Source organism: Bos indicus, chromosome 19, assembly GCF_029378745.1.
Source record: "Bos indicus isolate NIAB-ARS_2022 breed Sahiwal x Tharparkar chromosome 19, NIAB-ARS_B.indTharparkar_mat_pri_1.0, whole genome shotgun sequence".
Lineage (NCBI taxonomy): Eukaryota > Metazoa > Chordata > Mammalia > Artiodactyla > Bovidae > Bos > Bos indicus.
In genome coordinates, this window is record NC_091778.1 from 59,153,523 (window position 1) to 59,168,176 (window position 14,654).

The 14,654-nt window shown below is 48.3% G+C and overlaps 1 protein-coding gene across 2 annotated transcripts in view; it reads left to right on the forward strand.

Moving 5' to 3' along the window:
* The window catches only part of SDK2 (sidekick cell adhesion molecule 2), a 264,962-nt gene that overhangs the window by 193,417 nt on the left and 56,891 nt on the right, over positions 1–14,654 (forward strand). For both annotated transcript variants that reach the window (XM_070774156.1, XM_070774157.1), the window contains exons 16-18: positions 3,329–3,469; positions 5,529–5,710; positions 6,827–6,942. In XM_070774156.1, the coding sequence (XP_070630257.1) occupies positions 3,329–3,469; positions 5,529–5,710; positions 6,827–6,942 (439 nt within the window). The remainder of the gene's footprint in view (positions 1–3,328; positions 3,470–5,528; positions 5,711–6,826; positions 6,943–14,654) is intronic.

Below are 14,654 nucleotides of genomic sequence, written 5' to 3' on the forward strand. Positions count from 1 at the left end.
CCCCTCTCTTAGCAACCTCCAAGGGTGTAATACAGTGTCATTAGCTATAATCACCAGGCGTGCATTCTCTCCCCAGAACTGGTTACTCTTACCACTGCACGTTTATACCTTCTGAACAGCAGCTCCCCATTCCCTCCACCCCCAGCCCCTATTAATCACCACTCTCCTCTGTTTCTCCGAGCTCGGCTCGTCCAGATTGCACGTAGCAGTGAGGTCACGCGGTGTTTGTCTTTCTCTGCTGACTGCCTTCGTTGAGCACGTTGCCCCCGGCCCATCCGTATTGTTGCAGATGGCAGAGCTTCTTTCTCATGGCTGGAAAATACTTCATTGTGTAGCTCTGTTACATCTTCCTTAACCATTCATTCCTTGATGGGCATTTAAGTTGGTTTCACCTCTTGGTTGCTGTGAACTGTGCTGCAGTGACTATGTCGGTGCAGATGCGTTTTTGAGATCCTATGGATGGCTGGATTGTATGGTAGGACTGCTTCTAATTTGGGGCGGAAGGAACCTCTGTGCTGTTTTCATAGTCTCTAGACCAATTTATCTTCCCACCAGCAGTGCTTAAAGGGTTCCTTTTAGCCACATCCTTGCCAACATTTGTTATCTCTTGTCTTTTGGATAATAGCCACTCCGTCGGGTATAAGGTGATTCCTCACTGTAGTTTTCATTTGCATTTCCCTGTTGATTTGTGGTGTTGAGCATGTTTTCATGGACCTGTTGGTCATTCATTTGTCTTCCTTGGAAAAAATGTGCAGCCCACTTGTGCATTTTTTTTTATCAGATGTCTAGTTTTTGGCTACTGAGTTGTATGAGTTCTTTATATATTTTGGATATTAACGCCTTATCAGATATATGGTTTGCAAATATGTTCTCCCATTCTGTAGGTTGCCTTTTCATCTTGTTTCTTTTGCTATGCAGATGCTTTTTAGTTTGATATAATCCTGCTTATTTGTTTTTCTTTTGTTACTTGTGTTTTTGGTACCATATCCAGGAAATTGCTGCTACGATTGATGCCAAGGATATTTTCCCCTATGTTTTAGTCTAGGAGTTTTATAGTTTCAGGTCTTAAGTTTGTCTTTAATCCATTTCAAGTTAAAAAAATTTTTTTGTGAGTGGTGTAAGATAGGGGTCCAGTTACCTTCTTCTGCATGTGGTTTTCCAATTTTCCCAACATCATTTATTGAAGAGACTGTCCTTTCCCCATTAAGAAGGGTTCATATTGTTAAAATGTCCATATCACCCTAAGCCATCTATTGAGTCAATCCCGTCCCTATCACAATTCCAATGGCATTTTTCACAGAAACAGAAAAAACAATCCTGAAATTTGTATACAGCCACGAAAAAAACCCCAAATACCCAAAACAATCCTGAGAACAAAGCAGAGAGTCAGAGGCATCGTACTTCTTGATTCCAAACTATACTACAAAGCTATAGTCACCAAAGCAGTATGCCAGTCTTCCAAAACGAGACGCACAGGGCGTTCCCTGAGAGGTTAGGACTCACACTTTCACTGCCATGGCCTGGCTTCAATCCCTGTTCAGGGAACTCAAATCCTACAAGCCGGCGGCACAGCCACAAAAAAAAGAAAAAAAAATAGACACGCAGATGAGTGGAGCAGAACGGAGAGCCCAGAAATAAGCAGCCATAATATTTGCTAAGGGAGCCGCGAATGCACTTTGCTCTTAGATGTGAACCCAGACCTCTCCCCACACCCAGGTTAAATCAATCATTGTGGCTTCCCTACAGTTCCCGTGCGCTTGAGTCCTTCTGGCTTTTACGAGCCAGACGCCGTTGAGGCATGACACTCTAGCAGGAGCAAGAAGTGGCAGATAACGGCCTGGCATGGAGAATTTCGTCATCCACCGTTTTTGTTTTTGTTTTTGTTTTGTTTGCAATTATTCTTTTCATTTTCTTGGTATAGCAGGCCTTGGCTGTGGCCCTGGGATCTCTCCTTGCAGTCCTCAGGCTTCTCTCTAGTTGTCGCATGTGGGCTCCAGAGCACACGGGCTCAGTGGTTGTGGCTCGTGGGCCTGGTTGCCCCGAGGCATGTGGGATCTTAGTTCCCTGACCAGGGATCGAACCTGCATCCCCTGCATTGGAAGGTAGATTCGTAACCACTGAACCACCAGGGAGGGCCCTCATTCACCGTTTATTGAGCATCTACTCTGGGCCAGGCCGTGTTTGGACCATGAGAGGTGGTGCAGAGAACAAAATCAATCCCGACCCAACCTTCCAGAGCTACGAACTCCCAATAACAAGAAGCCCCGAAGTGTAGGGAAACCATCCTATAACTTCTCCAGTCATTCAGGCTTCCCTTTGTAACACTGATTCATCTTCCTACTGAATCTGCATCCTAACAGCCCTGAGTCACACGGGAAAAGCTTGAATTACCCTCACTCCGGGCTGCACGAAGACATGGGAGGGTGCGGTACATTTTAGAAAAGCTATCCACCAGGGAACAAAAGCATAAACAGAGAGGGAAAGGCATCATCAGAAATAATTAACTCTTATTGTTCATGGATGCCTGTCAGTTATGTGAAAAATCCACGGAGGTGGAATGCTGCGTCGCCTGGCCATGCCAGAGAAAGAAATGTAGTAGCCCCGGGCTTCAGGGTATGGGGTCGGAGGAGGGCTCAAACTCTCACCCCACCGGGCCTGCCCCGCCCTGGTCAAGGCCCAGCCTGTTTCGAGTTCACCACCAGCTGGTAACGGGGAGGTGAGTGTTTTAAACACTTCTGCTTCTAAAATTTTCGAACACTCATGACCTCCACCAGACCCGACGGCAACTTCTTTGACAAATGGGAAACCGAGGCCTGGGTCCCTCGACCACACAGAAAGTACACTCATCTGATGCTCTCCAGGGACTTCCCTTGTGGCTCAGTGATAAAGAACCCACCTGCCAATGTAGGAGACACAGGTTCAATCCTGGGTCGGGAAGATACCCTGGAGGAGGAAATGGCAACCCACTCCAGGATTCTTGCCTGGAGAACCCCGTGGAGCCTGGCAGGCTATAGTCCATGGGATCGCCAAGGGTCTGCCGTGACTTAGCGACTGAACAATTTGCCAACAGGGAGTGTTTTGAAAAGACATTGCATCATTCGCGCTTCAACCACTTTTATAAAGCAGACAAATGGCGCTTTATTGTACTGCTTTTTCAGATAAAGAAACAAGCTCAGAGAGGTTAAGTGACTTGCCCAAAGGCACACAGCAATTGCGCAGAGTCTGCAGGGACAGAGTAGGGGTGGGACCTCTTCATATCCCTTTAAACTTCCGTGTTTGCCATCAAGACAAGGCGTGAAAAGACCTGTCCGTCCTTGGTATTTTCCAGGGTCTCCCTTCCTGAAGAGCCCCCCACAGCCCCTCCACAGAACGTCATCGCCAGTGGCCGGACCAACCAGTCCATCATGATCCAGTGGCAGCCGCCTCCTGAGAACCACCAGAATGGCATCCTCAAGGGCTACGTCATCAGGTAGGCATCCACCCCAGGGACAGCAGGGAAGAGAAGGGGACAGAGATGGGGAGGGGTGGGAGTGGGTTGTTCCCAGATTCCTGGCAGGTCCTTCTCTATCTAACGAGGACCAGACAAGAAATGCCTACCCTACACTAGGAAGGATTGAGGCTAGACGTCCAGAAGAACTTCCAGCGGTGAGAGCCTTGGAATGCAATAGGAATGGTGAGAGAGGAGATACAGTGAAGTCTCCTTAAGGCTGTATGGATGGGCAAGTCTGTCAGACATCAGGGCTCCAGGGAGACAGGTAACTCTCTGCGTCCAGGTTTCCCCAGTGGGTAAACTACTTGGCCAAGAATGGTTAAAAAGTGGAAATCTGGGGACTTCCTTGGCGATCCAGTGGTTAAGACTCTGTGCTTCTACAGCAGGGACCATGGATTTGATTCCCGGTCAGGGAATTAAGACCCAACATGCTTCATGGCACAGCCAAAAAAAAAAAAAGGAGCATTCCTTTCTTTGGTCTTTATGGAAAAATGAAGCCCAGTTTTATAGCCTTTTATTTTTCAGTTTGACTGTGGACACTTTGAAAAAATGAAGGTATTAGTCATTCAGTCGTGTCTGACTCTTTGCAACTCCATGGGCTGTAGCCACCAGGCTCCTTATTGGTAACCTAAAAGCATATTATTAAGTTGTAACTAAAATTTGGTGTTCAGAAAAGAAAATTTTAGCCTGTTATTTGAAACTACTGAGAACTCTCATCAATATTCTGAACTCAGGCTGGTTGCAAAATGCTAGGCAACTTCCCATATCTCTTTCCTGACCACTCACAGCATTGAAATCCCCTAATCTTGGAAGAAGTTAGCATTGGTTTGGCTATTCCGTTATCAGTTATCATTAGTTCGGCTACTCCATAGTCAGTTAATTGTGTGGTGGGTCTGCTGGTGATTCTAACGGGCAGCGGTTCTCAGAGCGTGGTCCCTGAACCAGCGGTGTCAGTATCACTTGAGAACTAGACAGGAATGAAAATTCTCAGGTCCCACCCCTGGACTACCGAATGGGGAACTTTGGGGTTAGCCCAGAAAGCTGTGTTTTGACGAGCTTTTCAGGCGTACTTAATGCACACTAAGGCTTTGAGAACCACTGATGTGCGGCTTCGTGATGCATCAAAATAATTTGGGGGCTCTAATTCCCTAATCAGAGAAGGCAGTGGCACCCCACTCCAGTACTCTTGCCTGGAAAATCCCATAGACGGAGGGGCCTGGTGGGCTGCAGTCCATGGGGTCGCTAGGAGTCGGACACAATTGAGTGACTTCACTTTCACTTTTCACTATCATGCGTTGGAGAAGGAAATGGCAACCCACTCCAATATTCTTGCCTGGAGAATCCCAGAGACGGGGGAGCCTGTTGGGCTGCCGTCTATGGGGTCGCACAGAGTTGGACACGACTGAAGCGACTTAGCAGCAGCAGCAGCAGCAATTCCCTATTAGAATCGAAAGTATGTGTGCATTGCGGTTCTCCTGTAAGCTATCCATCCTCCAAAATGTGCCTGTTCAGATCCCGTTTCTTTATTACCCTGTGTTCTTTTTCCCAGTGGAAGGTGGGACTTGGTAGAGCAGGTAGCCTCAGGCCTTTTTGTCTCCACCAAAGTGAGTGGCTGTCAAAAGAGGGAGCCATTCTTCTAGAGCAAGAAGGAAAATCAGCCCAAAGTTTGGAGACCACTCTCCCATCAATGACCTCTCAAAGCTGAGACCAGTGAGATCTTCCCAGGAGCTCTCAGCATCCTGTTAACCATCCCACCAACGTCCTCCTCCCCCATCAAAAACAATAGTCCAGACACATCCCCTAGACCTGTGTTATCCAGTAGGATAGCCTCTGGTCACTTGCAACTATTTAAATTAATAAAAAGAAATTAAATGACAAATGTAATTCCTCAGTTGCACTTAAGCACATCTCAGATGCCCAGCAGCTACCTGATTGGACAGCACGGATATGGACCATTTCTGCCATCACAGACAGCTTCCTGGACACGGGGCCATGCGGGCTGACTCTCATCCTTGGCATCCTGGCGTTCTCCCCCCAGGTACTGCCTGGCCGGGCTTCCTGTCGGGTACCAATATAAGAACATTACGGATGCCGATGTCAATAACCTGCTGCTCGAGGACCTCATCATCTGGACCAACTACGAGATCGAGGTGGCTGCCTACAACAGCGCCGGGCTGGGCGTCTACAGCAGCAAAGTCACCGAGTGGACGCTACAGGGAGGTGAGTGGGGACCGTGGCCGCTGCTTCTCCTTCTCCAAGGTCTGTGCCTGTGGGATCCTGTACTCGCCCAGTCCTAACGTGGGCTTCCCGGGTGGCTCAGACGGTAAAGAATCTACCTGCCATGCAGGAGATCTGGGTTTGATCCCTGGGTCGGGAAGATCCCTTGGAGAAGGAAATGGCAACCCACTGGAGTATCTCTGTCTGGGGAATCCCATGGACAGAGGAGCCTGGAGGGCTACAGTTCATGGGGTCGGAAAGAGTTGGACATGACTGAGCGACGGAGCAGCAGCAGCACCAGTGCTGACTGCCTCAACCATGTCGCCTGTTTTATCCAGCCCCGGGCTATTGCACCGGAGAAGGCAATGGCACCCCACTCCAGTACTCTTGCCTGGAAAATCCCAGGGACGGGGGAGCCTGGCGGGCTGCCATCTATGGGGTCACACAGAGTCGGACACGACTGAAGCGACTCAGCAGCAGCAGCGGCAGCAGGCTATTGCACGCTGTGCCCAGTTACCCTGTAGGGCGGGAGGATGGAGGAGAAGATGAAGAGGTTGGGGCGGGTGTGATGAAGGCAGAGGCTTCGGGGGCACAGGGACCTTCTGCGAAGTTTTCCATTAACTGGATCATGAAACAGCTTACATTTAGTGTCGTACCTAAAAACCACCGTGAGCATTTTCAGATTCATCACTTGTATTTATGGGCATCCTGTGAAATGGGCCAGACCGGTTTTATTAAACCCAAACTAATCTACAGAAGCTTCCCAGGTGGCTCAGTGGTAAAGAATCCACCTGCCAAGCAGGAGACGCCAGTTCGATCCCTGGGTTGGGAAGATCCCCTGGAGAAGGGAATGGCTCTCCAGTATTCTTGCCTGGAGAATCCCGTGGACAGAGGAGCCTGGCGGGCTACAGTCCATGGGGTCACAAAGAGTCAGACTCAACTTAGCGACTGAGCACTCAGGCAATCTACAGCGAGAGAGCATCTCGAGTCTCCGTGGCTGGGGGGCGGGGGGCGGGGTGTAAAGCTGTGTCTGCAGATCTTGGGTGTTTCCTCTGCTTCCCTGGGCCAGACAGACGGTGGCCCCTCCACCCACACCCCCACCTCTCTGCTCTCCCCCAGTCCCCACAGTCCCTCCGGGCAACGTGCACGCCGAAGCCACCAACTCCACGACCATCCGCTTCACCTGGAACGCCCCCAGCCCCCAGTTCATCAACGGCATCAACCAGGGCTACAAGGTGCGTGAGGTCTCTCCCGGCCCCAGTGGAAGCCTGCAAGGAGGACGCGGGCCGGAGACGAGCGGAGCAGGCGAGGGAGGGTGCAGGAGGGCGTCCCCGCTGTTTCTGAAATCACTGGTTCAGGCCAAGCAGGGGACATGTACGTGATCAAGGCAGAGGGCCTCGGGCTGTCCCCAAGTCCACGTCCAGGCCCCAGGGAGTACGGACCTTGACCTGTCTGTGACCAGGTGCAACAGCGCAGTCTCAGTGAGACTGGGTTAGAAACAAAACCAGGTTTGTTTCAGGCTCGGGCCCTCCGCAGAGCCGTGGCCCCGTCAGAAATATCTAAAACGCACTTCTTACCCCTGAGCCGTGAGCTAAAGGGAGCGTTCAAGTCCTTGGACTGTACCTGACCCCGCCCAGTGTGTTTAAGGGCTGGACTAGGACTCAGAGCCCGGATTCGAGTCCTGGCTCTGCCTCTCACCGGCTCCCTGGACGAGTGAGTCCGTCTGAGCACCCTTCCTTCGGTAAATATTTACTGAGCCCGACTCTATGCATGTCTAGCGGCTGGGAAAGCAAGATACATTCTGTTCCCTCATTTGTGCATGAAAATGATGCTAATTTTTATTCCTTGGGGTTACGTGGGGATTAAGTGAGGATATTTGTATTTTTTGAGCAGAATGGCAAACACCTAACAAGCATTAGGGAAACGCTAGAAACAGGAGTGGAAGTGGACTAGCTGCTCGGACGGCCCTCCCGCGGTACCACAGTCGGGGCAGCTTAAACACCAGCAGTGTATCCCCTGAAAGTTCCAAAAGCGGGAAGGCCGAGAGCCCGGTGTCCTCGGGGTTCGTTCTCTCTGAGGCTTTTCTCCTTGGTGTGCAGACGGCCGCCTTCTCCGTGTTCTCACGCAGGCAGGCAGCACGGGGGGCGGGGGGTGGTGACACGTGTCACCAGGAAGCCAGCTGTGAGGGGGAGAGAACTTCAGGCTCTGGCTTGGAGCCCAAGGATCTGGCGACCTGGCAGTGACCGCAGACACTTTCAGAACATTCTCAAACCACCCGTGTGCAACAACCAAGAGTGTTTCTAGGACCTGCAGTCTCAGCCTTTATTGCTTCAAGGTCAAGGTGGCTGGACAGGAAGAGACTGAGATTAAATCACTGAGAGAATTTTTCTGCTGGTAAACCAAGGAGGGGGGCTTCCCAGGTGGCTCAGTGGTAAAGAACCCCCCTGCCAATGCAGGAGACATGAGACGCAGGTTCCATCTCTGGGTCGGGAAGATCCCCTGGAGGAGGGCATGGCAACCCACTCCAGGATTCTTACCTGGAGAATCCCACAGACAGAGGAGCCTGGCGGGTTACAGTCCATGGGGTCGCAGAGTGAGCGACATGACTGAGGCGACTTGGCACAGCACAGCAAAAAGGAGGGAGGGTCTAGGTTGGGACACACTCCAGCTGTGGCATCCCCCTCCCGGGAAGGCGCATCACCGAGGCCGAGCCGGCCTTCCTGGGCCAAGGCTGCAGCTCTCGCCGGCAGTGCTGGCTGGCTGGAGAAACCTCTTAATTGAGACTCTGGGGGGCGGCAGGGGAGGGAAAGGGGAGGCTCGAATCGTGCAGAGGAGCTGAGCTGGGAACAATTAGCTTCTTGTTGCTGACTCTAAGTTTCCTTCCACCCTGGGGAGCCCTGGGCTGCAAACTTCTAAGGCAAATGGCTCCCAGAGGGCCAAGGAGACCAGCTCAGTGGCCGGGACAATTAGTGCAAAGACCTATTATGTGCTGGAGCCAGAGGAGGCTACAGAAGCCCACCTGATTCCCAGGTCTGGGCAGTGCCCAGCACCCACTCCCTGCTCCGTGAAAGTCAGCGGGAAGGAACTGTCCAAATAGCTGGAGCATATAAACAGGTGAGGAAGACTTGCTTGTGCTTAGACAGGGCGCATTCTAGCGCCAGGCAGTATGGGCTTCTCTCCCGTACTTGTCTTGGACAAGGTGCACAAGAGCCCTAAGAAGGAAGACTTGTTATCATCACCCCCATTGTATTTCTTTATTTTTATTATGGTTTTCTGGCCGTGCAGCATGTGGGATCTTAGTTCCCTGACCAGGGATCGAACCCACACCCCCGCATTGGAAGTACAGAGTCTTGACCCCTGGACTGCCAGAAACATCCCTCGTTTTATTTTATTTTAAACATTGATTTGTGCCGGGTCTTAGTTGCAGCGTGTGAATTCTTAGTTGCAGCACGTGGGAGCTAGTTCCTTGACCAGCTCCCTGTATTGGGACTCAGAGTCTCAGTCACTGGACTACCAGGGACGTTCCCATCACCCCATGTTGTAGAGGAAGAAACTGAGGCGTGAGGACAGGTAATGTGTTCAAAGTAACCACACAGCTCAGATTCAAACTCCAGACCCTACACCTTGCCTTGCATTGAAAATAAAGTGTCATATGATTTAACTGTCAAATAATGACCATAACTGATTTTTTTCTAAGTGCAGATGGATACAGGTGGGGATTTTGCTTCTTGCTCCTTCCACCTTCAGTGTCACAGGGAGGAAAAAAAGCAGTGTTCATCTCTTCCATCCTTCAGTGAGAAGGGACCTTTTTCCCCCTTTGAATTGTGAAAGAATTTCAAACATCTGCAGAATTAGAGAGAAGACTAAAATGACTGGATAAAGCCATAGTGCACCGTGGCTTCACAGTTACCAACACACGGCCCAGCGTGTTCCCTCTGTTTTTTTCTTATTTATGTAAATGGCTGCGTGAGGTCTTAGTGGCTGCCCTGCAGCACATGAGATCTTAGTTCCCCGACCAGGGGTGGAACCCACTCCCCCTGCATTGGAAGGTGGATTCTTAACCACTGGACCACCAGGGAAGCCTTGTTCCCTCTATTTTCCAGCCTCTGTCCTAGAATATTTTTAAGACAATCCCAGGTATTGTATCCTTTCATCCATTCATATTCCCGCAGAGAAACATTATAAAGTCTCTACTTAAAACCTCACCACAGTAACCACATTCTCATTACGGTGCCTTCAAATATCAATGGTCCCCTTAATAGTATCCGATACCCAGTCAGCGTTCAAACCTCCTGGTCTCCAAATCCTTTCCTTTACTGGCTGGTTTATTTGCCTCAGGATCCAAAGGAAAGCCACATAGCTGCAGTTGGTTGGACTTTTCTAGGTTTCAGTTGGCCCACGGGTTCTCTGTCCCCCTCTTTCTCCTTTTTAGTTTATTTTGTAGAGAAACTTAGTCATTTATCCTATAGAATTTTCCACAGCCTGGCTGGATCGGCTGATTGCATCCCTGTGGGGTCATTTAATTTATTCTTCTGAACACTATATATTTGCAGTAATTTGGAATTTAGAATGAGAGGTTTGATCCGGTTCAGGCTTGAATATCTTTTTTCAAAATATTACTTCCTAGATGGTGCTGTGCATTCTCATTAGCCGGCAAAGCATCCAACTGTCTCTCTTACTAGGATGTAGTGGCCACGATGATCCTTGTGTGGTCTGTTATCTCAGTACGGGTTGCAAAAGGAGGAGAAGTGAATGTTGTGATTTTTGTCTCGATTTATGAGCTGAAATACTTTCCCCCCCACCCAAAAAAAAAGAATTTTTCCCTTAACAGCTTTTTGGTTACCTGAAGTTTTAGTTCATCTAGGGAAAGCATGGTAAGTGCTCAAGTCTTTTCCGTAAGTTAACAATTTTCAGAGGAATGAACTGGTTCCGCGGCATCTTCTAAGGTGATAGATGAGTTTAGATGGGGGCAGGAGGTATCTGTGCTGTTGCTGTTGTTAGTGTTATTATGTCCTTAGGGAATTTTAATACATCTGTTATGTTTCAAGCCACTGCGGTTATTACTTTTATTGATGCCAGACTGACCCATCACCTGCCTCTTCAAGTTGGTGAGTCCTTCTGATGTGGGCTCAGCAGTCTTCTTTTCCTCTTTCGCCTGCGCTGGGTCTTCGTTGCCGCGTGCAGGCTTCTCGTTGTGGGGGCTTCTCTTGTGTGGGGCTCAAGCTCTAGGTGCAGAGGCTTCAGGAGTTAACAGCACGCGGGTTCAGTAATCGTGGCGACAGGCTCAGTTGATCCAAGGCATGTAGAATCTTCCCGAACCAGGGATCCAACCTGCGTCCCCTGCGTTGGCAGGCAGATTCTTAACCACTAGACCACCAGGGAAGTCTCAGCCCCAGGGCTCTTGGGTAGCGTCCTTGCTCCCTGGTATGACAGGATGGCACACACTATCTTCTCCTCCTGCAGCATGCCTGGGATCAGCCACGTCTTCAGGGAGCCCTTGTTTCTTGTAAATGATAGTTAGATACCAGAATCTGGGCAATGGGGTGCTCCTGGTTCTAGCACTGACTGTTGTTTCGAAGCTCTGTGAATGGGCAACTGAAAAATACTATTTTAAAAGATAAAACGTATACCGATACTTCCAATTCAATTTCAGGACTTTCAGATTTCTTTTAAAATAATCTCGTGGGTCTTTTCTCTCTCTTTTCTCCATACTAAAAATCGAATTCTTTTCACACCAAAGAATCACTGACCTACTTGATCCCACAGACACCCACAACAGTTTCAGAATAGTAATATCAACACTGGTTACTGAAAATAGCTTCAGATGATCTGTAGGTCTTTCTGTTTTTAGGGTGTATCCCAGCAAGATATACTCCCCCACCCCTTTCTGTGCTGCAAAGTCTTTGAAAGGGTTTCTTTCTGATTTTTGCTCCAACTCAATACACTGTGAAGTTCATTTGTTTCCTTTTGGTTTTGATTTTTAGGGATTGATTTTTTAATTTAATTTCATTCTGTAATTATGTAGCATATTTACATGGTTCCAAGGTTAAATCTACAAAGAAAAGTTAACTCCAAGAAAATCAGCCTGAATTCTGGTCCTCTGCCTTCCCAGTAGAATTTGTTTCTTTTTGTGTGTTGGTTTGGTTTGATTTTCCCTTCCATTTCTCTAACATAAACAAATACATGCATACATCAATGTGTCTCCTCGCCTCAGATGAATGACGGTGTACGATACGTGCTTTCTCCATCTTGCTGCTATTTTCACTGTATCCTGGAGATCACTTTGTAGGCGTATATAGAGATACTTCATGTTCCTTTTTTAAAAATCTGCATTGTAGTGCATTATGTGGATCTCACATTGTTTGGTCAACCAGCTCCCTAGTGAAGACATTTTGGTTGTTTCCTGTCTTTCCTGTAACAAACATTTCCACGGTGAACAGTTTTATGCATACATCTTTTTATATTTTCATGTGTAACTTTGGAATAGATTCTTAGAAATAAGATTGCTAAGTCAAAAGATAGATATATATAATTTTGCTGCTGTGGCCAAATTGCCCCCATTATTTTTTTTTTTCATTTTTTAATTTAATTTTCAACCAGAAATATATTTACCCAATTCAAAACCCAACAAACATAAAAAAGGCAAACTTAGAGCAGAAATCTTCCTTCCATCCCACGCCCTTCCACCCCAGCCCCTCATCTGCCTGTTCTTTCCCACCCAACCTTGAAATTCTCCCCACTCCAGGGAATCTCTGTTGTTAATTTCTTACATATCCTTCCAGGATGTTTTATACAAATCTGTGCACATGCAAAGAGATAGAAAAATAGAAAGAGGAGGGGAGGGAGAAAAAGAGATTTTCCCCTTCTTTTCTTAACTTGAGTATATAGCAGGCCAAACGTACTATCCTGGACTCGCGAGCCTGTAATGTACTGCCTCCGTCAGAAACAAGACACATCAATTAAGCCCTTTTCTCTACAACCATCAGAGTAGACCATCAGTTCAGTTCAGTTCAGTCACTCAGTCGTGTCCGACTCTTTGCGACCCCATGAATCGCAGCACGCCAGGCCTCCCTGTCCATCACCAACTCCCAGAGTTCACTCAGACTCACGTCCATCGAGTCAGTGATGCCATCCAGCCATCTCATCCTCTGTCGTCCCCTTCTCCTCCTTCCCCCAATCCCTCCCAGCATCAGAGTCTTTTCCAATGAGTCAACTCTTCACATGAGGTGGCCAAAGTACTGGAGTTTCAGCTTTAGCATCATTCCTTCCAAAGAAATCAGGGCTGATCTCCTTCAGAATAGACTGGTTGGATCTCCTTGCAGTCCAAGGGACTCTCAAGAGTCTTCTCTGACACCACAGTTCAAAAGCATCAGTTCTTCGGCGCTCAGCCTTCTTCACAGTCCAACTCTCACATCCATACATGACCACAGGAAAAACCATAGCCTTGACTAGAGAAACCTTTGTTGGCAAAGTAATGTCTCTGCTTTTGAATATGCTATCTAGGTTGGTCATAACTTTCCTTCCAAGGAGTAAGCGTCTTTTAATTTCATGGCTGCAGTCACCATCTGCAGTGATTTTGGAGCCCAGAAAAATAAAGTCTGACACTGTTTCCACTGTTTCCCATCTATTTCCCATGAAGTGATAGGACCGGATGCCATGATCTTCGTTTTCTGAATGTTGAACTTTAAGCCAACTTTTTCACTGTCCTCTTTCACTTTCATCAAGAGGCTTTTGAGTTCCTCTTCACTTTCTGCCATTAAGGTGGTGTCATCTGCATATCTGAGGTTATTGATAATTCTCCCAGCAATCTTGATTCCAGCTTGTGTTTCTTCCAGTCCAGCGTTTCTCATGATGTACTCTGCATATAAGTTAAATAAGCAGGGTGACAGTATACAGCCTTGACGTACTCCTTTTCCTATTTGGAACCAGTCTGTTGCTCCATGTCCAGTTCTAACTGTTGCTTCCTGACCTGCATACAGATTTCTCAAGAGGCAGGTCAGGTGGTCTGGTATTCCCATCTCTTTCAGAATTTTCCACAGTTTATTGTGATCCACACAGTCAAAGGCTTTGGCATAGTCAATAAAGCAGAAATAGATGTTTTTCTGGAACTCTCTTGCTTTTTCCATGATCCAGAGGATGTTGGCAATTTGATCTCTGGTTCCTCAGCCTTTTCTAAAACCAGCTTGAACATCAGGAAGTTCACGGTTCATGTATTGCTGAAGCCTGGCTTGGAGAATTTTGAGCATTACTTTACTAGCGTGTGAGATGAGTGCAATTGTGCGGTAGTTTGAGCATTCTTTGGCATTGCCTTTCTTTGGGATTGGAATGAAAACTGACCTTTTCCAGTCCTGTGGCCACAGCTGAGTTTTCCAGATTTGCTGGCATATTGAGTGCAGCACTTTCACAGCATCATCTTTCAGGATTTGAAATAGCTCCACTGGAATTCCATCACCTCCACTAGCTTTGTTCCTAGTGATGCCTCCTAAGGCCCACTTGACTTCACATTCCAGAATGTCTGGCTCTAGGTCAGTGATCACAGCATCGTGATTATCTGGGTAGACCATCGTGTCTCCTATAATCCTGAGGCTCAGAGAGGTTGACTGACTTTCCCAGTAAATGACAGAATTGAGCTTTAGTTTCCCCATGGCAGGTGGGAGCTTAGTTTCCTGACCAGGGATCAAACCCATGTCCCCTGCATTGGAAGACAGTCTTAACCCCTGGACCACCAGGGAGGTCCCTTGGTTTGGTTTTGTAACAGCGCAGAGCAGTGATTCCCATCTCATCCTCATTGCGATGGTGAAACGGGACTCGTAGGTGATGGACTGACCCAGTGCCAGGCCCAGTGCGTGTACATGGAGCACAGACTCCACCCCATGGCTGCCAGAGCCCAGCGCCTTTGAGGGCACTAGAAGGCACCAAAGACGCTTCTCTTGTCTCCCTGGTCCTG